Raw genomic sequence first — 26,991 nt, 5'->3', positions numbered from 1 at the left:
TTTGGTAAGGCTGTGTACATGACTGAAGTGCAGTATTCTGCTATGTAGTTTGTATAGAAAATGCTGTTATGTTTTTCCAGTAAGATGTTGGTATTGTAGGATAGGTAATATTTTCCATGCCTTGTAAAAGGGGTGTAGCTACTGAAGAGGCAGAGCCACAGTGACCCCACCCCTAAGGGGGCCCTGACTGAGTACCAGTACATTTTTCCTACAAAAAGGCTTCTACAGACTCACCCCTACCACTGGTATTCTAATTGTCACTGCTTGTTACTTACACAAACAAAATTGCATTAATTCAGGTTGAGTGATTTCTGTAGCCCCAGGTTGAACAGTAGAATGCACAAGGGTTTTCATTGAGGTACAGCATATTTAATACCAAGATGCCTGGGATAGAACACTAGATCAACTGAAAGTTTGAAACCAACACAGGACAGAAACATCTTGAAGTATTATTTTATTAGGTTTAAATAAGAGGCAAAGTTCCTCTGCATCAGTCAAAGTTGAGTCCTTTAATTTGGATGCCATCCACTGATAAATAGTTGATTATGTCAAGAGACTGCCGGTTGGGGAACTTGAACTCATGGCCTCCAGGAAGCTTCACTTTAACCTCACTTTTATCACACGAGAAACATATCTGTAAACAAGAAAAAGTTAGTCCCAAGTCAGTTTATATTTCCCATTTCTACCCCTTAAGTAGAGAAGCTGTTGCTTGCACCTTGAGGCAAAAGGTGGACCTTAAATTCAACTTTACTTCACATCTCAGGTTTTTTTTTTTTTTTTGTTTAGAAAGGATCCACTTTTGGGTCTCATTTTCACTGCCAGAAGCTGAAAGTATACCTTCCTGTGTCCTTACTGAAAAAGTGGGAGTTAGTGCTATCCTGTAAAGAGTGAATTGCACAAAAGTTTTAGGATAAAGCGTTAAGAACCAAGTCCAGACTAAGCCCTTCTCCCCTCATTTCCAACATGCTCATTTGGGTTTCAAAAGTTAGCTGCTGGCCTAAGTTTCCAACTGAATCACAAATTTAGCTAGATGCATTGGCACCCCGTATAAGAGGCTTGGGGAGGCTAAGCCTCCCCAGCCCAACATAGCCCTGCATTTGGGAGGGGGGGGTTGCATTTGGGAGGGGGGGTTGCAGTAAGGGGAGGAAGGTTGCCTGGTACTGCAGCCAAGCAGCTCTGATCCTTCCCGCCCTCAGCTGAGCTTCCCGACAGCCCTCTGTTCCCCCCCATCCCCGGCACGTGTTTACCTGTTTTAGTGGCAGCGAGTGGCGACGGGCAGTAATAAAGAAGAAAGCACTATGGGATCCTCCAGCTTCTCCCTTCCCTCGGACGTATCCCGCCCTCACGGAAACAGGAAATACAGCGCAGAAGGCGGGACATGTGCAAGGGAAGGGAGAAGCTGGAGGATCCTGTAGTGCTTTCTTTATCACTGCTGTCACCACTCGCTGCCACTAAAAGTAGAACAGGTAAACACGCGCCGGGGGCACAGAGAGAGGGCTGTCATCGGGAAGCTTCTTATGGGGCTGGCTTTTTATTTCAGCTGGCAAAATTTCTGGTCTTAAAAATGCTGATACTTCCCTCTATTATAAAATAATTTTTCTATTTCCATTGCCTATAGACGTATTTTTAACTTGAATACAAAGTTAAGTGTTTATTATTGTCGCTGCAACTTTCTGCCATCATTAGAAATTGTGTCTACTGCTTTGTGGCAGTTTCTGGATAAAGCTTCAGAAAGTGTGAGTAATTAAAAAATTAACTTTAGGAAAAACAGATCTTATCTGAAGAAAGGGTGACTTGTTTCGAAATGTCATGTTTAATATAATCTACTTCCAGGCCCATCTGGTGACATTGATGAGAAATTGAAGTGTTTATGGTACAAACAGGGGGATGGGGGGGTTGAGTCTCCAATTGCTAAGTTTGGTCCTTTCCTGTGCTCACACTCTTCGTTCTAGAATCTAGCACTAGGTAAGTCAAGTGAGGTTAGTATGTTAGTATTCATATCAGCTGATTTTATATATTTGTTTTTTTAACTTTGAATAGAAGTCTTTAAGCCAGCACTGATTTTCAGCTCTTGTAGGAATTACTTTGGTCTTTGGTGTTAGATAATAAAGTTGTAGCTCGTCCTATTCTTGGAATTAGTGCTGTTATGGTTTGGTAAGGTTATGAGTGTGTTTTTGCACAAGTTTGTGTATAGTGTTTTGGCCTTACTGAGGTGGCACCAAAACATCAGAAAGGGTGTAGAGCCTAAATCATGACACTACCTCTTGAAGGATCTACATATGGTCGTTAATAAAAGGAGCTCATTGTGAACACTATCTACCCTAAAAGATTGTTTTGTAGCTCTACATGAGAATTGTGATGATCCCTTGTTTCATATTGTTGACAGTCTGCATTTTCCGTATGGGTGGTATATTGGTGTATTAGGGTCTGCCCAGTGTAATTTATGCTACAGTAAGGTTGGGTGTTTTTGCACAAATTTGTGTATAGTAACATACATAGTAGGTGACGGCAGAAAAAGACCTGTATGGTTCATCCAGTCTGCCCAACAAGGTAAACTCATATGCACTACTTTATATGTATACCTGACCTTGATGTTTTGCAGTTGAGCGATTGTGGTTAGTATATGCTTTGAGCAACCACTTTATTCTTTGACATATGCATATCTAATATCTATATTTAATAAAAGGTATTGTGACTTATTTTCACTTTTTTTCTGTGTTAGACAATTATGGATGTGAGCTCTGCCCCTGGCCCCACCCCTAACCCCACCCCCTTTAGCCTCCCCAAACAGTTGTGCCACCGACCACCTATGGCTAGATGCACCTCAGATGTGCTGAGCAAGATGAATTCAGGCCCACCAATACTCAAAGTGGTAACTACTTGCTTTAGAACTAAGTTTTGTATGACAGGTAAATACACATGCTTAGTACAGGTTTGAGTTGAATTTTCTAGGTCTTTACAAATTGAATGAGAAAATTACAGGTATCTGACAACTGCTATGAGATGGCCTGCTGCTATGGCAACCTTTCTGGTTTAGTTTGTAGGCCAGGCTTCTGCAGCCAGCCCTGAGCTTGCCACTATCATTGCAGTGTCTCACCTTGTGGCAGGGGTTCTCAACCCAGATTCAGGATACCCCTCTGCTCTGCTGTGCAGAAAACCCAAGTGGGTGGATTCTGAGGATTGGGTTATTGAGCTGAACTACTCTGCTCAAGAAGCATAAGCAGAATCCAGCCATTAAATAAGCTGGGGGTTATAAGAACCCCTATGCAGTTAATTTCTTAGCATGATGGAAAATATGGGACAGCAGCTCACCAATGCATTCATGGAGGAACCATGCCAGCCTATCCTTCAAGTCAGCATGTGATTAGCAGTTTTATATTAAGCTGTGATTGGCAGTGAAAACTGAACAGCAGGAGGAAGTGATGTCACCGTAGTGCATGGATGTATAGAACGAAGCTCCAGCTTACCCCTACTAAAAATGGACATTTATACCGAACCTAAGATGGGCGAGTGATATTGTTAGCGACCAACTACCTCTTAAGATATTGCAGATCCCGCGGTTGAGCCAGAAATCTACAAAAGCGGACTTAGCGTGTTTTGCTTACACACCCAGAGCGGAGTCGTGAAAAAACAAAATGGAGCACCCTGGGAAACCGCCAACGCCCCCGGGCATGTTGGAGACCCGCTCACATAGCAAAGAACCCAATCACATGGAGGTTGGGGAGGCCAAGTCAGAACCCCTCAGAGCTGAAGAACTGGCTTCAAGAAATCAGCACTAATTTGCAGTCGCTGTGCTCCGAGGTGAAGACACTGGGATCAAACCTCAGGAGCAAAATATGTAAGCTGGGCTTGAGACTTAAGGAGATGGAATTGCAGCTGGAGTCACAGCGAGGCCCTGGGGTCAGTAGACCAGCAAATGACAGATTTGCGCATAGCCCAACAGCAGCAACTGGAAAAGCTGGAAGATCTGGAAAACAGGGGCAGCCGGAGCAACCTGATGTTCCGGGGCCTCCCAGAGACTCCTGCCTACCAAAATTGCGAGGAAGTAGTCCAAAAAATGGTGGCAGAGTTACTTAGTGCAGCTGGAACGCTGATCAAAGACGACAATCTAGATTGAACGAGCACATAGGGCATTGGGCTCGGGGAGGAATAATGCACCGACGGACATCATAGCTTGCTTCACCAGCTACAAGCTTAAAGAGCAAGTGCTTACACTGTCTTGCCAAACTCAGGATTTCACCTGGGATTCCTACAGGATAGAGATCTACCAGGATTTAGCAGCGGCAACACTAAAGCGGAGAAGCGAGCTTAGACCATTTACACGAGTGCTACGGGAGTCAAACATCCAGTATTGCTGGCAGCACCCGTTTGCATTAGTTTTCGACAAAGAAGGCAAACAGCACCAAGTACGGTCACTGGCTGAAGCACAAGCGGCTTGCTCAGAAGTGGAGATGGAGAAAGGCCAGGCAGAGCATGGCAGCTCCCAGAACAGCACAAAATGCCCCGCCGAAATGGAGATGAGTTGGGAAGGGACCAAAGCGTTACAGCAGCACCAATCAGTGACAAAAATTACGTGAGTGGGAGCGGAGATCCTACTGCGCGGAAGCATGGGACTGAACAAATCTGCTTATGCTGAGACCAAGAGGGTCTCAGACTGACTGTTTGGTTCAATAAGTTGTAAGTTAAACCTTTGGGGTATGCAGTAAGAGACCTACAAAAAGATAAGCTAACACATGGGGAACAGGGGAAGGGGAAGCGACACTGGGGCCGGGAGAGAGCTTATGGACCAGACACAGAGGTACACGTACTGTGGCAGAGTGGGCAGCTAAGAGGTATGTGAGGCTGGAACTTGATCCTAATGGCTGATATTAAATGGCTGTCACTGAATGCCAAAGGGCTGAACATCCCCAGGAAAAGGCAACTGTTATTTAGAGAACTAGGCCGCCTGCAGGTGGATATAGCTTTGATTCAAGAGACCCATCTTAAACATACGAGCGGCTATGCACCCATAAAAATAGTTGGGTAATTTTTATGGGTACATAGCCGCTCGTATGTTTAAGATGGGTCTCTTGAATCATCATCATCAGGGGGATCCAAGAGTAAGGGAGTATTAATAGCTTTATGAAACTCCAAACCCTGGGAGATTAAAAAGGTAGTTCCGGGATAAAGAGGGACAGTATCTGCTCCTGATCTTGTCCTTTGTGGGGCAATCTTAACACAATGGTCAATATATACAGGCCCAACGCAGGACAGGGAGACTTCTACCTAGAAATTGACTGATCAGTGCACATGTGGAGGGCTCCCTTCTAGTGGAGGAGATTTTAATGTCACACTACAGCCACATGTTGACAATTCCTCCAGGGGAGTGCAATATGCCAAGCAAAATAGGCGGCAATTACAAGAGCTAGAACGCTGGCATTTAATGATCTCTGGCGCAAGGTCCATCCCACGCAGTGTCAATATAATTATTCAGCGGTTCATAAGACCATCGAGAATAGACATGTGGATGGGAGCTGGTCCAACCCTAGGGCTTATAGCCTCGCTCGAGATTGTACCATGCACCTGGTCTGACCACTCTGCTTCTCCATATGAAAAGCTGGGGTCTACCAAAATAAAGCGGCCCTGGTGTTTAGATGATGCATCATCAGACCCAGAAAATATCACTAGAATAGAACGGCACATTAAGGAATATGTCCAGTTTAATGACACTGGGGAGGTTTCCCTGATGGTGCTATGGGAGGGCTTCAAGGCTGTTCTGCGAGCATCTCATAGCTCTGAGTGCACATTGCTGGAAACAGCGGTCAGCAGTGGAAACAAAAGGGCAGACTTACAAGATATAGAACTACAGGGAAGGGGGAGGACAGAGTCCGCGGAGAGGGAGGCCCAGATCCGAGGGCTCAGGGACCAGCTCCAGGAGCTAGAATTGGCAGATATCTCCAAACTGCAAAAGGTGCGCCAATCCCATTTTGAGTTCGGGAATAAAGCTAGGCGGTTGTTGGCATGCAAGCCACTCGCAATGGGGTGGGAAGCTTAAGAGATGACACAGGGCAAGTGAGGTTGGAAGAGCAATACATAAGGGCAGCATTCCAGAAGTACTATGAGGCACTGTACTCAGGAAGCCACACAACTGGGAGCACATGGCACAATATTTAGATGAGGTAGACCTTCCCCAGTTATCTAGGGATGCTTGAAAGGCACTTGGAGCCTATAGCTCTGGAGGAAGTAGAACAATCCATAAAAGAGCTAACCCCAGGCAAGGCACCAGGACCTGACGGGTATATAAATAAGTTCTATAAACTGTTTGGCAAGCTAGTGGCCCCTTTACTACTGAAGGTCTAACTCCTTAGAGACTAACGCAGGTTACCCACAGAGTGGAATCTAGCCACTATTGCGATACCAAAACCAGGGAAAGACCCACTACAATGTAGCTCGTACAGAGATTATAAGATCTTTACCAAGATCCTGGCGTCACAGCTACAAAAGTGCTTGCCACAATACATGAAGACCAAGCAGGTTTCACACAGACTTGATATTAGAAGGGCCCTCTATGGTACAAAACGCACAGCTCGAGACCCCACTATGTATACTGTCACTAAATGCTGAGAAAGCTTGTGATCGGGTGAATTGGTCTGGACCAAAATAAGAGAAAAGTTCTTCCCGGGGCGCACATATTACACTATGTACCTTAGGTTTGCACCAAACTTTGGCCCAGGTCTAATGGACAAGTCAGAGTGGGAAAAATGGGATTATGTGAACTGGGCCAAATGGTTTTGTATACAGAGTTATGTCAGGCTCTCTCTCCCCTGCAGGCGTACCCAATACCTCCAAGTGAAAGATTTTATTAAGCATAAAGGAGTTAGAGCTTAGTTTAACTGAAACCCGACTAGAACAAGGAATGATGGGGAGGAGGCAGAGGAATTTCTAGGCTATAAGGCACTTTTGTTCCATGACTCCCCAGTGGTACATTACACAGCCAAATGTGAAGCGGCAATGGGGGTGACCTATGAATCTGACCAATGCAGCCAGGCGTTTTAGGTCTTTGCTACAGGTTTCCACATCGAGCGCCCTAATGGAGAATGGGCATAAAATTCTCTATAGCTGGTACTACACACCTAGTTGCCTGGTACAAATGTACGGGACGGGATCGGGGCTCTGCTGGAGAAACTGTGGAGCCCAGGAGGACATGGCTCACATTTGGTGGGATTGCGATACCGCGCAACAGTTCTGGGCAGAAATTGTGACATTTTTGAATAAAACAGCTACACTAAGCTGCAGGGAATTAAGCCAGCCATGCATAGATTTGCTACTCAGCTGTTTGTGGCCAGCAAGTTGACCATAGCGGCTGCTTGGAAAAAATCAGGCCTATAGAAAGTGCTGCTGAGACTGGACAATGTACGACTGATGTCAAAACTGACAGCAATCCAAGCAGGCAAACTGGCTCAGTACTATAAAGTGTGGGACATTTATGAAAGAACCACCACAATAGTGTCTTAATTCTCTTCTAGTTTTTCAATTGATATATGTGGGGGAGGGGGAGGATAACAGGAGGGAGGGTTTAAGACTAAGAGTAATGGGGGAATGCTGTGATGTGTACTTCATTCTCTTGGATACTGTAAGATGTTAAAGATATGTTTAGTGATGTACAAATAGCTAGCTTTCCTGCATCTGTTTTGCTATTCTATGAAAAAATCCTAAAATAAATGGTTAAAAAAGAAAACTGTTTTCAGTTGCTGTTCAGTTTTACATAGCTGTGATTACTGTACAAGCCTTAAATCTCCAACAGAAGAAACCTTAATACTATAGTATCCCAAGAAGGCATAAGTGCTCCTAAGTCCTTACATTCATTGTATAGTAAACGGCAGATAAAGAACTGTACAGTCCATTCAGTCTGCCCAAGATTATATGGTATGTGACTTTATATGTGTATTTGATTTGCCATTATCAGGGCACAGACTGTAGAAGTCTGCTCACTCTTATTGAACTAAAAGTTCTGAAGCTATCAAAGCACCTTAAAAATTTACATTCAAGCCCATCCATATCTATTCAGTCATGATCAGGGCGTAAACTGCAGAAGTCTGCCTAGCACCAGTTTTGCTTACCAATTACTGTGTTGCCACCAAATCTCCGCTAAGTCACCAGATGGTCCCAGTACTGCATACAGCACCTTAAACAGGCTGCAGTTTCCCCCTGCAACTCTGCAGTAGTTTCAGCAGAACCTCAACCTTTGTGTGGATACTTTCATGATAGCATGAGGGCAAGGCCAATACAGAGCTTGAAACAGCCCCGAGTTAATCCCAGCTAAGTATTATGGTAGCATGGAATTCTGGCACCAAGTTTATATAGCAGAGCTCCCAAACTGCCAGTCTCAGGAAGGGAAGAAAATGCTTGATCTATTGAGTTTTGAGTGATGTAAATAGAGGATGGGACTGCATGTCATACTGCTAGTGTGATTCCATCTTCTGCTTAAGGGAAAGCAAAACCCCTGGATTTTTAATGGGAGAGTCTACAATGAACCCTTGGGGTTCTAGGGAGTGGACACCTAGAAGGCAGAAGTTAAGGGATTTGAATTCTAGTTTATACCTTGAGAAGCTGGAACCTGGCAAGTTTGTCAACTTGATCAGAGAAGTGTGATTGAATTGGCAGCCATGTTGTACCAATCTTGGCATGATTTAAGAATTCTCATAAGAGGCAGGTGCTTAACTCAGCTATCAGGCTTGTTTTAGAGAAGACTATCCAGCCTGGGGTTAAGAGCACCAGTCTGGTAACTGCCCAGAAGGTACAGGTAGAGGGTGGTCCAGACTACAGGACTATTTTGAAGTTGAACAAGGATTTCATTACTAATTTCTAAAGAAAAACAGTTCATTTGAATTATGGTCAAAGTATGCATGGTTTTATTCTACCAAAACCAAGTGGATTCAGCATTTGTGTATCCCAGTGGAGGCCTTAGTGCTTTGCCTGCCCCCAACCACCTAGGAACATTCACATCCCTACTGGTATATGCAATATAATCAACCTGATCCAGAGGTTTGTAAGATGACAAAAGTGCTATAATTTGTCAGACTGTTCCCTATTCCCAAAAGCAGTCCATCCCTTACCTCTGCAATGTCACCCTGATTGAAGGGGAAGGTGGTCTCCCTTTGTTCCGTCCCCCACACCTCTGCCTCCTTGGAGTTGCACACAATGGTATTCACATCCCCTTCATGATCAAATCGAGCATTAAAGTGAAGTACCACATTTGAGCTGTCTTTTCCAATGTTGATCACAAAGCTGTTTGAGAGAAAAACAGCTCACTAGTCAACTGTCATGTTTCAACACTGTACATACTAGATTCAAGCACAAAGTGTTAGTACTAGATCTGCTATACCAATGCAACAGATAGCTTATCCTGAGTTTAGGATACAGTGACATTCTGTCACCCGAACAGCAGATGTTCAGATACTGCCCCTCCCTCCACCTGGCACTTGGTTAGGCCTGTAACTAAAGTCCCAGCAGCATACTGTCTGGCAGTGTCACTCAAGACTTGCTGCTAGACTTAAGCCACCAAAATAAGCTGCACGAGATGAGACTTGTCTGAAATCAGTTTCAGAGGCTTGTGCTACATGATGCAGTTCTCCAGGACCTACTCACTACTTGAGAAAGTTTATGACCAGCATTAAGCTTACCAAATATGTTTGCCCTTAAACTGGTATAAGATATGAAATACTGAAACAGACTTCATAAAGGGCTGAACAGGCTTCTCTAAGTTTAGCACCTCATGACCAAGAGCTGCTGCCTAGACCCATATCCCCCCTCCCAATATTCAGCCAGCAGTCTGAATTTTTTTTTTTTTTTTTTAACACCGATTGGTGCTGGCTAAATTATCCCCCAATATTCAGTGCCAGGCCATGTCTGGGCACCAGCACTGAATACTGGGGGATAGTTTGGGGCAGACAAGCTGCTGGATGTTATGCAGGCCAGGCCAATATCATGCCATCCCAGCCTGTATAACTGTTTAAGAAACCTGAGCCCCCTCATTCCCCGTCACCAACTAAATTATCCTGATATTCCGTGCCAGGCCATGTCTGGGCACCAGCACTGAATACTGGGGGATTGAGGCAGGCTGCCAGAGGTTATGTAGGCCAGGCCAATATCAGGCCACTCAAGCCTGCATAACTTTAAAAAAAACTGAGACCCTCCTACCCGTCCTCATCCCTTCCCCCCAGCATTCATTACCTACATCACTGTTGTCCAGCAAGGTCATTGGGGCATGAATGCAGCCCTCTTGCTCCTTGGAGCACCAAAGTGACTGCTGTGACCTCCTGCAGCAGCTTGTGGTACTTCATGTAGTGCCATGAGATGTTGTGGCAGCCATTTTACTGATGCACTGCCCCACCCCCAAACAACCCTGCTGGACCACCAGGGATTTAGGTAAGCCTAGGGGCTTTTCACAGTTGGGAGGTGGGGGAAGGGGACTCCAGAGTTTGTTTTTTTAAGTTATGCAGGAGGTGCCAGCCATTCAGAGCTGGCACCTGCATAGTTAAGCAGTCTTTAGGACAGCTTAAGCTACGCAGGTGCTGGCACTGAATATTGCCAGCACCTGCATAAATCTTGGGCTCCTCCCCAGTGCCACCCCTGACCTGCCCATTTTGTTTGAGCATCTCAGGATAGTCAGTGGGCACTGTCTGGTTAAGTTACCCCTGGTTCCTTTTGAACTGAGGATTTTAATTTGAGAAAGGTGCACCTATTGCCCTACCAGCTTATACTGTATCCATAATCTTATTCAACAGGTGCAGGGGGATGAACAGATTACCTAGTGTGCTGAGACCTGATGTGCATAATGGAAGCCCTGAACTAGAGATGCAGGGCTCTCAAACTAGATTGATTTGTCCTAATTCAAGGTACACAGCAAGAGCACATTCTGGGATAGACAGTAGGTGCTACCACTTACAGTTGCCACAGAGCAGTGTCCATGCATAACTACTACTTCTTCAGGAAGCAGGTGAAAGCCTGGCTCTGAGCACTTATATAGGATGACTGACATTCTGCACTTGGACTAGCTTGCTGCACACACTAAAGTCCAGTTCCCTATATCTTGGTTAACTGTACAAAGAACTTGCCACCCATTTATCCCAATGGACTACCATGCATCATTCCCCTCTATATTCTGCACTTAACCCCTCAGCTATATTGTAAGCTGTATTGTCGATTAGCATCTTATTTGAATGTTCTAATTGTGCTTATTGGGATATCCCATCAGTATTATGCTTACATCATATCTTATTTGAATTTCAGTGCTGTTAAATGTTTGATCCTGTTTCAGGGAAGTCATTAGGTCTCAATTTACTGTTTAAGTTTCAGTCATGTCTATACTTGGTCATTTTACTATTATGCTGTTAACAGCATTGTAAGTTATGTTAAACTGTACCTGCTGTACACTGCCTTGGGTGAATCTTCACAAAGAATTAATAAAAGTGTCAGAGCCCTGGTCTGCGCCCCCCCCCCCCCCCCCTGTTTACCTCCCTCAAATATGCATCCAGAATAGTGCCAAGGTAGATTAGCATATGTATACATGCATATACCCCGGTATTCTAAACTTTTTAGATGTATGACTGGTCTATTCAACATCTATTGTCCCATGATATTCACTAACCCACCTGGGTATCCATCCACAATACCAACTCCTACTGCACAAGGTGAGCATGCAGCCCAGCAGAACTTACCTTTTACAATCCTTTGGCACAAGACCCTTGACACCCATGCACTTGCCAGGCTTTAAGTTCAAGTTGTTTATAACAAGTCCCTAAGGAAAGAAAGGTACATATTACCCTGTTTTTGTACCAATATACTAGATGGCAGATAAAGACCTGTACAGTCCATCCAGTCTGACTCATTACATTTTTTTTTGTTACATTTGTAACCCGCGCTTTCCCACTCATGGCAGGCTCAATGTGGCTTACATGGGGCAATGATGATTAAATGACTTGCCCAGAGTCACATGGTATGATACATCATACCTGATCTTGATTTATCCTTACACAATCTGAGTTTCAGAGAGACCAACACCCCTACTTGTGCCCACAATAGTGGAAACTATGCACAAAAAGTGGAGGAAAAGGGCCAGTGAAAACCAGCTCCTCACATCAGCATACAGGCAAGGCATACACCCATCACTGGTCAAATAACTCCACCTAAAAGAAATGTAGGGCATTGGTCTCGTGAAACAGAACTTAGAACTACAGTTATACATAATACAAAAAAAAATTATCTGCTCATTCACCACTTAACCTTCTGCAGAACTCCAAATGACAGGGAGCCTTGTTTTGCTTTGCTGTACCAGGGGAATCAATTTATGTAGTTCCCATTTTTTGTATTGTGGTGACCTGACTACAGGAATTTGATTCCCCTGGTACAGCAAAGCTAAACAGGGCTCCCTGTCGGGAATATGGTGGAGTTCTGCAGAAGACGAAGTACAATTGAGCAGATAAGATTTTTTTATATTCTATACCTGCAGTTCTAAAGTTATTCCTGAGACAATCCCCAACATTTTTCAGATGGCATGGTTTATGTCTTAGCTCTATACTGAGGAGCAGGGTTCTCTACTTTGAGCACATAGTTTCCACTATGGTGGGCATGAGTAGAGGGGGTGTTTGTTCTCTTTAACAATTGTGTTAAGAGTCAGTACCAAGTGTTTCCAGCTTGTGAGTTTCTTCATCAAGATGATTTATCCTTGCCATTTTTAGGGCATAGACTAGCCTTGTTCTAATTTCTGAAGTTGTCAAAGCCCCTGAATAGCTCCACTCCAGCTCATCCAAATCTATTCAGCCTCGATCAGGGCACAGACCGTAGATGTCTGCCCAGCACCAACTTTCCAACCTAACCTCCGCTAAACATCTCTAGATCTGATCCTTCAGAAACAGGATTCCTTTGCGTGTCCCAGCATTTTTAAATTCTGTTACTGTTCATCTCTACTAGATTGCAAAACATCCACCCCCTGCCTCTGATGACTATCACCTATATTGAAAGGTGTTCATGATGTATCATGCTACATTTAACCTTGTAGCAAGTGACTAGCTATTTTAGATGAGACCTGCTTCTGAAGGATGGGAGCATTATTGGATGCAACCTTTTGCTTCAAACTTGAAAGGAAATCAAAACAAAGTCTATAAAACACTACCTGGGTACTGCTCACAGAATTATCAAAGCACAAAAAGCACACAGTTACAAGGCTTCAACCTTTTGCCAAGGGGTAGATGTTCAAGCAGATAGTCCTAACAGCAGCTTGTAGGAAAACTGTGGTGGCTAAGTAAACACAATGTTAGGTGTGAAGGAAGGAAAGCAAAAATGAGGGTGTTATGCCTTTGTTATCAGTCCATGGTGCAAATGCACCTCGAATATTGTGTTCAATTCTGGCCACTGCATCTCAAAAAAAGATGAGAATTAGAAAAGGTACAGAGAAGGGCAACGAAAGTGCTAAAGGGTATGGACAACTTCCCTATGAGGAAAGATTGAAGCAGCTAGGGCTCTTCAGCCTGGAGAGATACTAATAAGAGGTCTATAAAATAAGGAGTGGAGTAGAACAGGTATGTGAATTGTTTCCTCTTTCCAAAACTACTAGGCCTAGGGGCATGCGATGAAGCTACAAAGTAGTAAATTTAAAACAAATCAGGGAAGATCTCTTCACTCAACATGTAACTCTGGAATTTGTTGCCAAAGAATGTGGTAAAGGCAGCTAGCTTAGCAGGGTTTGAAAAGGTTTGGACTGCTTCCTAAAGGAAGTCCATAAAGCATTAAATGACTTGGGGAAAATCCACTGCTTATTTCTGGGATAAGCAGCATAAGATGTATTGAACTTTTTGGGATCTTGCCAGGTATTTGTGACCTGGATTGGATACTGTTGGAAACTGGACTTGGACCTTTGGTCTGTCCCAGTGTGGCAATACTTATAAGCGATACTGGATTAGTGTCATAGGATGTGGGCGATAGATCTCCCCAGATGCTCAGGAAGGTGAAAGGGTAGCCACTTTAGCCTAAGTGTAGTTAAGTAATCTCAAGCAATGGGTATAAAGCAAGATACATTGGTTCTTACCAAGGTGCTGGCTATTGCCACCTGAATGCTCAGGCCCTGTGGTAAGCCAACAGTGCAGAAAGTTAGCTTGCCAATGCTTAAAGAAAGTAGTATGCAAATTATATGCATGCTGTTAAAGCAAAAGCAAGGAGGGTGATGTGCATAAGAGCTGGGCTTACTGTGAAACTTCTGCACATGTCAGGCAAACTTGAATGTGATGTGCATATTGGCATCTGTTTCCTCCACCTTTAAATAACTGCTTCCTTTTTTTTTTTTAACTTGGTAGGCTTATATTTAAATGCAGGAAAGGCTCACGCATGCATGGGTTTGCACAGGCTTCCTTCTGCTTCAAAATTAAAAAATATTTTGCAGATAAAGGGAGAGGATTTCTCATGATTTCACACCTTAATGCCTCTAAGCTAGCATTTTTCAGCAGTAAGGGCAGTTTTGAGCATTGGGAGAGAATAAGATCCATTTGACTACATTAGCATGCTATTTGGGCTCATCTCTGGCACACTTGTTTCCCATGCTAGAGCCTGAGCATTCTGCACCCAGTGCAGGCACTAGCCAGTACTAAACCTCTACTGCCTGCATTCCCTTCTGAGCATCAGGGCATGAGTGCTTTAGGCTAAAGGACTTGTGCCCTTCTGAGTAATTTGAAGGCGTGCAGATATCTTGGATAAGGAAAAGGACTTGTTTATGCAGACCCAGCCTACTTGGTACCCACTTGGTACCCAAGTATAGGGGGGGATATCTGAAGACAGCAGATTCTTGTGGTTATATCAGGGACAGCCAGCATTAGATTTCTGGGTTCCCAGGTAGGGACTGGGCAATGCATTCCCCCCCCCTAAAAGGAAGATGTCAACTGCCTCCCTTCCTGCTGCCAACGTGCATGAACTGAGCAATGTGTGCTAGAGGCAGAAGGGAGGCTGTTGAGATGCACTGCTGAACTGCCCTAGACACAGTCAGCTAGCAGGGATTAGGCAACTCACCAGCCTCAGAGTATGCAAGTTGTAAAGGAGGCTTGAGCCAAAAGTGGGAGCCTTAGGCCCTTAAGGCCTCCACATGGCTATGCCATGGGTCAGCCAACAGTGAACAGGTCAATGGCGGCATCATGGCATGAAGTATTTTACTGATCAATATAAGATGCACCTGCAAAGGTAGAGGAAGGGCAGGAATACACACTTCCCAAGCCTGTTATGGGGAACCCTAGTTAATTAGGTTCTCGGAATATCTGCAGAGGGCTTCCACTGCATACAAATTTCTCATGCATTGTGTGGATACCTAGAAACTGGATTGGCTGTGGAATCAGGTGAACTACAGCTTCAATGGGAACAGAAGCACATTACCTCCTGCACTGCTGCATCTGTTCCAGCTGTCAGCATGAGGAGACAATTCTACCAGTCAATTTTAAGTTCTGTGATTACTGTTGGGTTTACAGGTGGCTGTCTTCCTGCCCAGGCAATTGCTTCAGTGAACTGGAAGGTAAAATTATGTATAATCATACCTGATAATTTTCTTTCCATTAATCATAGCTGATCAATCCATAGACTGGTGGGTTGTGTCCATCTACCAGCAGGTGGAGATAGAGAGCAAACTTTTGCCTCCCTATATGTGGTCATGTGCTGCCGGAAACTCCTCAGTATGTCGATATCAAAGCTCCATCCGCAGGACTCAGCACTTAGAGAATTACACCCACGAAGGGACACTCTGCCCAGCTCACCACCGCCGAAACGGGGGAGGGGAATTAACCCAGCTCATCCCCACACAAGTGGGGGAGGGGAATCCGTCCAGCTCATCCCCGCGGAGCGGGGGAGGGACACCACACCCGCCGATGCGGGGGGATCTGGCTTATCCTGCAACCGCAACCGCGGGAGGAGCTGACTGACCCTAACACCGCCGAAGCGGGAGGGGTACAAAGCTGCCCTACAGCCGCACGAAGCGGGAGGGAGTGCCGGCAGAATTTATGTCTCAATCCAGCCCCGTAAAACAGAGGGGAGAGGAATGCAGCAGCTCACTGTAACACAAAGTCGTCTCAACTCTTGAAGAATCCAAGTGAAAGAAGAACTTGAACACGAAGTCCTCCTGAAGTAACTGAAGGCTAAACTTGAACCTAAAATTCAACCAGAATAAACAGTACAGATATCTGGGAGGGGCTATGGATTGATCAGCTATGATTAATGGAAAGAAAATTATCAGGTATGATTATACATAATTTTACCTTCCATATCAAGCTGATCAATCCATAGACTGGTGGGATGTACCGAAGCAGTACTCACCCAGGGCGGGACATAGAAATCCCTGACCTCAACACTGAAGCTCCAAACCGGGCCTCCGCCCGTGCAGCCACAGTCAAACGGTAATGCTTGGAGAATGTATGAGCCAAAGCCCACGTTGCCGCCTTGCATATCTCTTCCAAGGAGACGGATCCGGCCTCTGCCATCGAGGCCGCCTGAGCTCTCGTGGAGTGAGCCTTCAGCTGGATAGGCGGCACCTTCCCCGCGGCCACATAAGCCGCTGCAATGGCTTCCTGGACCCATCTTGCCACTGTAGGCTTAGCAGCCTGCAGACCCTTACGAGGACCTGCAAACAGGACAAACAGATGATCCGATTTCCGGAAATCATTGGTCACTTCCAAGTATCTGATGATGACTCGTCTCACATCCAGATATTCAAGAGCGGAGTACTCCTCTGGGTAGTCCTCCCTACGAAAGGAAGGGAGACAGAACTGCTGATTCACATGGAAGCGAGAACCAATCTTGGGCAGGAAGGAAGGCACTGTGCGAATAGTCACTCCTGCCTCAGTGCACTGCAGAAAAGGCTCTCGACATGAGAGCGCCTGGAGCTCGGAAACTCTTCTGTCTGAAGTGATAGCCACCAAAAAGACTGCTTTCAACGTCAGGTCTTTCAGAGATGCCCTCGACAAGGGTTCCAAAGGCGGCTTCTGCAATGCTCTTAGCACCAGGTTGAGATTCCACGCAGGCCCCACTGAGTGCAGAGGAGGGCGCAGGTGATTAACTCCCTTGAGAAAGCGCACCACATCTGGCTGCGAAGCCAGGGAAGCACCCTTCAGGCGGCCCCTGAAGCAAGCCAGAGCCGCTACCTGGACTTTAAGGGAACTGAGCGACAGGCCTTTCTCCAGACCTTCTTGCAGGAACGCCAACACTGAAGAAATTGGAGCAGTGAAGGGAGAAAGTGAGTCTGCTTCACACCATGCTGCAAAGATACGCCAAACCCTGGCGTAAGCAGTAGAAGTAGAGCGCTTCCTCGCTCTCAGCATAGTGGCGATGACCTTGTCTGAGAAGCCCTTCTTCCTCAGACGCTGCCGCTCAATAGCCAGGCCGTAAGACCAAAGGGAGAGGGATCCTCCATCACCACGGGACCCTGATGTAACAGGCCCTGCTCCACTGACAGCCGCAGAGGATCGTTGACTGAGAGCCTGAACAAGTCCGCATACCAGGGACGTCTGGGCCAATCCGGACCCACCAGGATTACCCTGCCGGGATGCTTTGCCACCCGGTCTAGCACCCTGCCCAACATGGGCCAGGGCGGGAACACATAGAGGAGCTCTTGTGTCGGCCACTGTTGGAGAAGAGCATCTACTCCCAGGGATCGAGGGTCCCGTCCTCTGCTGAAAAAGCGCGGCACTTGGCCATTGGCCGATGACGCCATCAGATCTAGGCTCGGCTGGCCCCAGCGCTTCGTGATGTCCAAGAACGCCTGAGCAGATAGTTGCCACTCTCCGGGCTCCAAGGTATGGCGACTGAGAAAGTCCGCCTTGACATTCATGACTCCGGCAATGTGGGCCGCTGAAAGCTGCTCCAGGTTCGCTTCCGCCCACTGGCAAAGACTCATAGCCTCCTTGGCTAGAGGGGCGCTCTGGTACCTCCCTGGCGGTTGATATAGGCCACAGCCGTGGCATTGTCCGACAGGACCCGTACAGGCTTCAACACGAGTACCGGGATGAACTCCAATAACACCAAGCGAATGGCTCTGAGTTCCAGGAGGTTGATAGACCACTTGCCTCTGCAGGAGACTAGAGCCCCTGCGCTGTCCTTCCCAAGCAGTGGGCTCCCCAGCCCATCAAAGAGGCGTCTGTCGTGACGACAATCCACTCCGGGGTCACCAGAGGCAATCCTGCAGACAACTTGTCTGTCTGCGTCCACCAGCTCAGCGCCTTGCGCACTGCTGGGTCCACGGGAAGGCGCACAGCATAATCCTCCGACATCGGAGTCCAGCGCAGCAGCAGAGATAGCTGTAGTGGTCTCATATGAGCCCTGGCCCAGGGCACTACTTCCATCGTGGCCGTCATAGAGCCCAACAGCTGCACGTAGTCCCAAGCCCGAATAGGAGAGGCTACTAGGAACTAGTCCACCTGAGCCTGAAGCTTGACAATCCGATTGTCTGGCAGGAACACTCTGCCCACTTGGGTGTCGAATCGAACTCCCAGATACACCAGGGACTGAGTCGGGCGCAGCTGGCTCTTCTTCCAGTTGATGATCCATCCCAGGGAGCTCAAAAGAGCAACTACCCGGTCCATAGCTTTGCCGCACTCTGCATAAGAGGGGGCTCGGATCAACCAGTCGTCCAGATAAGGATGGACTTGTACTCCTTCCTATAGCAGGAAGGCCGCTTTGACCCCCATTACTTTGGAAAAGGTCCGCGGAGCAGTAGCCAACCCGAAAGGGAGGGCTCTGAACTGGAAGTGTCGTCTCAGGACTGTAAAACGCAGAAAGCGTTGGAGAGGAGGCCAGATGGGAATATGCAGGTACGCTTCCTTGATGTCCAAGGAAGCCAAGAACTCTCCTGCCTTCACTGCCGCTATAACAGAGCGGAGAGTCTCCATGCGAAAGTGCCTCACTTTCCAGGCCCGATTGACCCCTTTGAGGTCGAGGATAGGCCGGACAGAACCTCCTTTCTTTGGAACCACAAAGTAAATGGAGTAACGTCCCTTGCCAATCTGATTTTTTGGCACCGGAACGACCGCACCCAGGCGGATCAGGTTGTCCAAGGTCTGCTGCACTACCACAGCTTGACCGGAGACTTGCAGGGAGAGAGTACAAACCCGTCTCTTAAGGGTTGGCAGAACTCTAGCTTGTAGCCGTCTCTGATGACTTCCAGCACCCACGCGTCTGAAGTTATAGTGGTCCACTCGCCCAGAAACGAGGACAGCCGTCCTCCAATCTGCATTGGGGCGTGGACCAAGGCCCCGTCATTGGGTACGAGACCCTGGGGGAGGACCGGAGGGAGCACCTCCGGGACGGCGGTCTCTGCGAAAGGAATGCTGCTTGGGGGAGAAATTCCTCTTGAAGGAAGAGGGGGCAGAGGAACCCGACTTGCCCGGGCGGTATGGAGGTATCGGGACGAGTACTAACCCGAGCCCTGACCTCTGGTAATTTCTTGCCCTTAGACGTGCCGAGATCGGTCACGATTTTGTCCAGCTCGACCCCAAAGAGCAGCTTGCCTTTAAAAGGCAATCTAGCCAGGCGGGATTTAGAGGCGTGGTCAGCAGACCAATGTTTCAGCCAAAGCCACCGCCGCGCAGAGACTGTCTGAGCCATGCCTTTCGCTGAGGCTCTCCAGACATCATACAGCAAGTCTGCCAAATAGGCTAAGCCCGATTCCAGGGCCGGCCAATCAGCCCTCAAGGAATGATCCGAGGGGGAAGCCCGCTGCACCATAGACCGGCACGCCCTGGCCACATAGGAGCCGCAAACTGAGGCCTGCAAACTTAAAGCAGCTGCCTCCAAGGACGACCTTAAGGCCGCCTCCAATCTTCTGTCTTGGGCGTCCTTTAGGGCCGTGCCACCTTCCACCGGCAACGCCGTTTTCTTAGTCACCGCAGTGATTAAAGAATCCATGGTAGGCCACAGATAGGCCTCACGTTCACACACAGCCAAAGGATAGAGGCGGGACATAGCCCTAGCCACTTTAAGGCTCGCTTCTGGGACATCCCATTGAGCCGAAATTAAGGTGTGCATGGCATCATGCACGTGGAAGGTTCTAGGCGGGCGCTTCGTCCCCAACATAATGGCAGAGCCAACAGGGGCTGAGGGAGAGACGTCCTCCGGAGAGGAAATCTTCAAAGTGTCCATGGCCTGTAACAGGTTGGGCAAATCCTCTGGGCTAAAAAGCCGCGCTGCAGAGGGGTCATCCGCTCCATCCGAGCGGGGATCTATCTCCTCCAAGGAATCCGCAAAGGATCGTTGGGAGACCTCAGACACGCTGCCCTCATCTACATCGGAGGAGACAAAAGTTCTTCAAGGCCTGGAAATCAACCCGAGGGCGTTTACCTCTGGGAACCTCAACCTCTTTATCAGAAGAGGGAGCAGGGGCAGCGTTTTGCATGAGGAAAGCCTGATGCAGCAGCAAAACAAACTCGGGGGAGAAACCCCCCAGACTGTGCACTTCCGCAGCCTGGGCAACAGCCCTAGACGCACTCTCAACCGGCGCTCGCAATAGCGGGGGAGAGACATGCTGCGCATCCAAAATGGCGTCCGGCGCGAAACTCCGTGAAGGAGCCGCGCGGGAAGAACGGCGCTTAACTTTAGCCGCTTTTGTGCCGTCGCCCAAATTAAGGGCGTTCATGGCATTAATGTCTCCAACCTCAAGGGCGGCCCCGAAGAAGCCGTCCGAGCCGCGTGGCCGGCCAAGATGGCGGAGGCGAGGAGCGGGGGATGGGCGTTTATGGCAGGAAAAAACCGCCACGCCGGAGGAACGACCGGGACATTCATCGGTCACTAAACTATCACCCATCAAGGGCGAATCAGGTTGTAAAACCCCCGCATCCCCTCTAGAAGCGCTCCAGCGATCCGGGGAGCGACCCTTTGCGCCCTCGCCCTCCGACGCCATTGCCACGAGGAGAAGAATCGGGGAACCCCCTGCCCACTATAAAAAGGTAAAATTACCTGCTTGCCGCTCCGAGCTGTAACGAACTGGTGTCCCAGTGAGTAGCTGCAATGAACGTTTAAAGAAACGTCGAATTAAACGCCTTTAAAGACGTTTAAAATTTTTTTTTTTTTTTTAAACGGAGCCAGCGGGAGGGGGGAGAAAAGGAGGGACCTGGCACCACCAGGTTTGCACTTGCTCAAAAGAGCCCTCAACCCCAGGCCTCAACAAAACCTAAGGATTAGGCTTGGAGGCCTAGCCAGAGCTGCTGCTGTGTGTGACCACCACCTGCTGAGATAGAGAACATACTGGGGAGTTTCCGGCAGCACATGACCACATATAGGGAGGCAAAAGTTTGCTCTCTATCTCCACCTGCTGGTAGATGGACACAACCCACCAGTCTATGGATTGATCAGCTTGATGATATGGAATATACTTCATCTCTTACTAGATATTTTGTTGGAATGCAAGGGCATAGCCACAGAAAACCTGCCCCCCCCAAAAAAAAAAAAAAAGACACACTGGCTGCTGTGGCTAGTAGAGATCCCCAAGCCCCACCAACAGGAAATGTCCTCTACTGGCAGAGTAGCAGTTGGTGGCACCACACCAACCCTCTGCTCCCCCTGCAGAAACTGAGCATGTTTTGAGAGGTCAGCACAACAGCAGCCTATGGGAAGTGCCCCTGACAGTCAATGGAAGACCTTATCTGCTGGCAGGGCTTGGGGATCCCCATCAGCTCAGATACTTGGGGGGGGGGGGGGGTAGAGGTTTTAAGGTCTGGCTCTGCAACAGACTACTGTTAGGAGATCCATTTCTCACATTGAACAAGTCTGATGTAAACCATACTGGCACAACCACCTACATCAGCTCTACAGTAGGTGAAGACAACTCCCAGCATTAACTTGCTGCTAGTATGCACTCCCTGCTTTAAGGGGTATAGTCAGCCCTCCAATTTGGAGGGCACCCAAGTGTGGACTGGGTAGCAACACTTTTTTCCTCCTCCCCTCACCCCCCAAATATACCTTTGCTGTCAGGGATGCCGAGGCCCCACCAGCCAAATACAATGCCACCCCCTTCCTGCTGCTTCCTTAAGGCAGGAGTTAGCACATGCCTTCAGCCACAGCAGCACTATTTTGTCTGTCTGGCCTTCAGCTTCCCACCAGGGGTGCTGCAGTTCTTGAGGGGCCCAGGATCCCCATAGCTGGCTATGCCAATGCTATGAGTAGTAGCAAATACTCCCATAACATGAGTGAGCACAATACACACAAGTTCTTGTTACACTGTACACAATCACATACAATACAAAGTGTGCTTGACACTGCATGCAGCTTAGCCCTTAATGCCTCAGCTATTTGGTTTAGCAACCAGTGCCTCTGCTTTATTAAAATTCTGTACCCTCAAACTGACTGGCAGAACACAGCAGTGTACAGGCTAAACAAATAACTGAAAGAATCGCCATTTGGCATGCCAGAAAAGGGCACTAACCACAACCTGATCAACTCACCCAATGCAGAGGAAGCTCCCACAACCCCACCCTGTCTTCAAATACAGGTCAAGGAAGAACTGTCCCCTATCCAAACCAGAACATCACATAGGAAAAAAATCGAATCCATGGTTTACCGAAGAACTGAAAGAACTCAAAACACAAGTCAGGAAACTAGAACGCGCACGGAACAAAAAGAAGGATGAACAAACACTAAATGCCTGGAAACTACTTCGGAGGAAATACAAAACACTATAAAACAGACTAAAAGACTACATTACAAAACGATAATTGGACCAAACTACAAAGACACAAACTTTTACCTTGTGAACAAATTGCTAGACACCACACCAGTTACAAACAGCAAAGACATACCAAGTGTTGACGACCTCGCGGAGTACTTCAAAGATAAAATTATACAACTTACGACAAAATACCCACCAGCCCTACTGAATATGCCACACTCCGACTGTCTAGACCCAGCAGACGGAACCTGGACCAAATTCAAACTACTCTCAGAAGACCACATCTCTGAAACACTCAAAAGATTCGCCAAATCTTACTGCAAACTAGACATATGCCCTAACAACCTCATGAAATCAGCCCCTCAACAATTCATAACAGACCTAACGAGCTATGTAAACTCCATGCTACAAAATGGACTTTTCCCAAAAGAAAAAGAAAATTTTACTTACCCCAATACCCAAAGACGCAAAGAAAAATAACTAATTACAGACCAGTAGCATCCATACCACTAATAACCAAAATAACCGAAGGGATGGTAACAAAACTTACAAACTACCTAGACAAGTTCTCAATACTGCATGAGGCCCAATCAGGATTCCGATCGAATCACAGCACCGAAACAGTACTAATTACATTGACTAAATTTAAACAAATGATTGCAACCGGCAACAATATACTCCTCCTACAATTTGACATGTCAAGTGCCTTTGATATGGTTGACCACGGAATCCTACTACATATACTTGAATACTTTGGCATTGGAGGCAATGTCCTAAACTGGTTCAAGGGGTTCCTAACCCTGCGCTCCTACCAGGTTACATCAAATTCAACTACGTCTGCAGCATGGACACCAGAATGTGGAGTAACGCAAGGATCACCCCTATCACCAACCATTTTCAACCTAATGATGAATTCCCTTGGCAAAACTTTTATCAAGCCATAACCTCAACCCATATATATATATATATGCGGACGATGTAACAATATATATCCCTTTCAAACAAGACATTAAAGAATCTTCAACGAAATCAACCAAAGCTTACACATCCTGAACACCTGGGCAGATGCATTTCAATTGAAACTGAATGCAGAAAATAAACTCAATGCCTGATACTCACCTCCCAATACAACACGAATGAATTCACCACTATAAACACACCAAAACTAAATCTTCCTATTTCAGATACTCTAAAAATCCTTGGAGTTACTGTTGACCGCCACCTAACACTCTAAACTCACCACAACCAAAAAGATGTTTTACAGCATGTGGAAACTGAAAAGAATAAGACCATTCTTCCCAAGATCCGTCTTCCGCAGCCTAGTGCAATCACTCGTACTCAGCCATCTGGATTACTGCAACTCACTGTACACAGGTTGTAAAGAGCAAATACTGAGGAAACTTCAAACAGCCCAGAACACAGCTGCCAGGCTCATCTTTGGGAAACAAATACAAAAGTGCAAACCCTTACGAAAGATGCTACACTGGCTCCCACTCAAGAAACGAATCACTTTTAAAGTATGCACACTAGTTCATAAAATTATTCACGGTGAAGCCCCAGCCTACATGTCTGACCTAATAGACTTACCACCCAGAAATGCTAAAAGATCATCCCGAACTTTCCTTAACCTCCACTTCCCAAATTGCAAAGGCATAAAATACAAAGTGCTACACGCATCAACCTTCTCTTATGAGCACGCAATTCTGGAATAAACTACCACGCAACCTGAAGACGACTTACAAGCTGACCGACTTCCGCAAATCGTTGGACTTCTCTTCAAAGAAATCTATCGAAAGGATTAAAACACATGAAGCCCACGCATACTGTCAATACATACTCATTTATACTCTTATGCCCCGAAATCCTAACACACTCAAACCTTAATCTACAGGTAAAAATGTAACCAAACATTCTTTAGCTATTGTTCTGTTATCCTATCAGTATCCATTGGTTCTTCCACTATTCCATTGCCCTATTCCCCTTGCGATATGTAGATTATTTTCACTTTACTCCTCACAATGTAACCATAATAGAGTTGTAACAAATTGTACTTCTATCAATACAATGTATTGTAAGCCACACTGAACCCGCAAATAGGTGCGAAAATGTGGATACAAATGCAATAAATAAATAAAGTGCACGCTTCAGGTAGTTTTGAACAGCCTGCCAGCTTAATACTGAGGGAGTGGTATAGTAGATTTGAAGTACTGTAGTCTTGTATATCATACAGTCAAAAGACATCTGCACATATCAGGGGCGTAGCCAGACAACAGATTTTGGGTGGGCACCAAGTGTTCTCCCCCCCCCCCCCCCAAAAAAAAAAAATCCCAGCTGGTGACAAAACGCTTCTTTCCACCTTGGCAGCAGGAATGCACTGAAAACTGAACATGCGCAGGTGCCGGTGTCATGGAGTGTAGCGTTTTTGTTACCATCAGGGGGAATCTTCAGCTGGTGGAGCTTGGGATTCCCACCAGTTACCACTAAACATCTGCTACTGTTGGGTGGGCCTGAGCCATAAATGGGTGGGCCCTGGCCCACTCAAGCCCACCTGTGGCTATGCCACTGGCACATATAGGTCCAACAGCATCTGCCTTATTTTTTTCTAGCATTTACTGAAGAGTAGCCTAATGGTTAAAGCACTGGACCAGACATGATATGCCCAGTTCAAATCCCACTGTTGCCCCTTGTGATCTTGGCAAGTCACTTATTTTCATAGATGAGGCAATGGAGTTAAGTATTCCATGTCCATGGATGTCTCAAACGTAACTCACCTCTACCCCTCAGTAGCTCAACTCAGTGGCAAAGTAGTCACAATACCTACTTCACTAAAGATGGTACCTTGGAAAACAGGATGCTTATTGTAATTCACCCCTACCAGGAATAGATAACTAACTAGAGAGCCACACCCAGTTAACTCAGTGTCATCTTACCGGTGAAGGATGGCAAAAGTATTTTATACTAGAGACTACAACCACCGAAGGACAACCCTGCCCTCCTGCAAGGCCAGCTTCCTTTGACTATTGCGACTCAGCTAGCAACAAGCGAGTTTAGTCTTGAAGATTTGCGCCAGCTGTCCGCCAGGCATCATTGCATTTTAGTAGATTAGTTCCCCTGGGGACCCGCCCTGAACAGCAGCCGCCTATTGTACAGGATCGAGCTGAAGACTACCCACACCCCTCAAAAAAAAATAAAAATGATACAGATTAACGGAGATGGGTAATGTACAATACCGCCCCAGATTTCTATATAGTCCACACTGCCCTCATCTGCTAGACAAAGTTAAGTTTAGCATCGCTACCATTTACATCCTTCCAAAGGGACTAACGCACTCCTCCCAACCTCAGATATAGTCACAATAAATTAGGAAAAACTAACTGATAGTAACTTTCTACTGAGCAAAAGATCCCCTACCCCTCACCACTACAGAGACATACCGAACACGTGATTAGCTATTCAAATCTAGCAACTTAATATTTTGAGTTTTACTAGCTCTAGTAAGGCTGCCAAGAACTACTTAGTAAAACAAACACAAATTACTGCAAACGAAAAACGGGAAGGGAGGAGTCTAAATACGTAAATAATAAGGCAAGAAAGACGCAGAACAGACTTAAGATGTATAAATCTTTCATGATAGTCAACAGGGACACGTACGTAGAATAAATTAAATAAACTGCAGGTCTACTTAGTCTTGAGAAAAAAAAATTCACAGCATGAGTCCTCAGTTTCTGATAGCACAGAGAACTAAGCAAAGACAACATAACGAAAAAATTAAGACAGCAAAGTTTTAAGAGCCCTCTCCTCAACATAAGCTACAAAGACTTTCCAACATTAAAACCTAAATAACGCCCCTACGTCAAACTACAAGCACTCTAATTACTCACTGCCATTACGCCAGTAGCTCACTGAAGCTCAAACACACAACCAAATCAAATCGCTCAATGCAGAGAAAGCACCCACCTCCCCACCCTTCTTTTAAATACAGCTAGCGGCTGGGGTCACCTGACCAGCCCCACCCTCAGAACCAACCAAGAGAGGAGAATTCCGATTGACAACTCTGTGAGATCACCCATTGGACAGTTTACTGAGACCCCCCCCCCTTCAAGTCATTCTACAATCCAGACCCTGCACTCACTGAGTAATCAGTGGAAAGAGATTAAGGAGGGGGCGGTTTGGCTGGCTTTAGGCAGTGGAAAATAGTTTCTAGATGAAGTATTAAAAGATATATACAAAAAAATGTTAAAAGTTAGACTTACTAGCAGACGGTCAGCTGTGTGAGCCAGAATTCATGAGCCTGGAATGTCCATACTGGGTTCAGGGCTGGGGACGGGGAA

The 26,991-nt window shown here is 46.5% G+C and overlaps 1 protein-coding gene across 1 annotated transcript; it reads right to left on the bottom strand.

Moving 5' to 3' along the window:
* Nucleotides 1-437: 437 nt before the first annotated feature.
* LGALS1 (galectin 1) lies at nt 438-26,622 on the bottom strand. The gene is made up of 4 exons (XM_030207938.1): nt 26,542-26,622; nt 11,700-11,779; nt 9,096-9,267; nt 438-634 (listed from the first exon to the last, which is right to left on the bottom strand). Exons 1-4 carry the CDS (start codon nt 26,545-26,547, stop codon nt 491-493), a joined length of 402 nt encoding a protein of 133 aa, XP_030063798.1. The 5' UTR covers nt 26,548-26,622; the 3' UTR covers nt 438-490.
* Nucleotides 26,623-26,991: the final 369 nt, after the last annotated feature.

Source organism: Microcaecilia unicolor, chromosome 1, assembly GCF_901765095.1.
Source record: "Microcaecilia unicolor chromosome 1, aMicUni1.1, whole genome shotgun sequence".
In the NCBI taxonomy this organism is placed as follows: Eukaryota; Metazoa; Chordata; class Amphibia; order Gymnophiona; family Siphonopidae; genus Microcaecilia; species Microcaecilia unicolor.
This window is presented reverse-complemented; position numbering and strand designations above follow the sequence as displayed.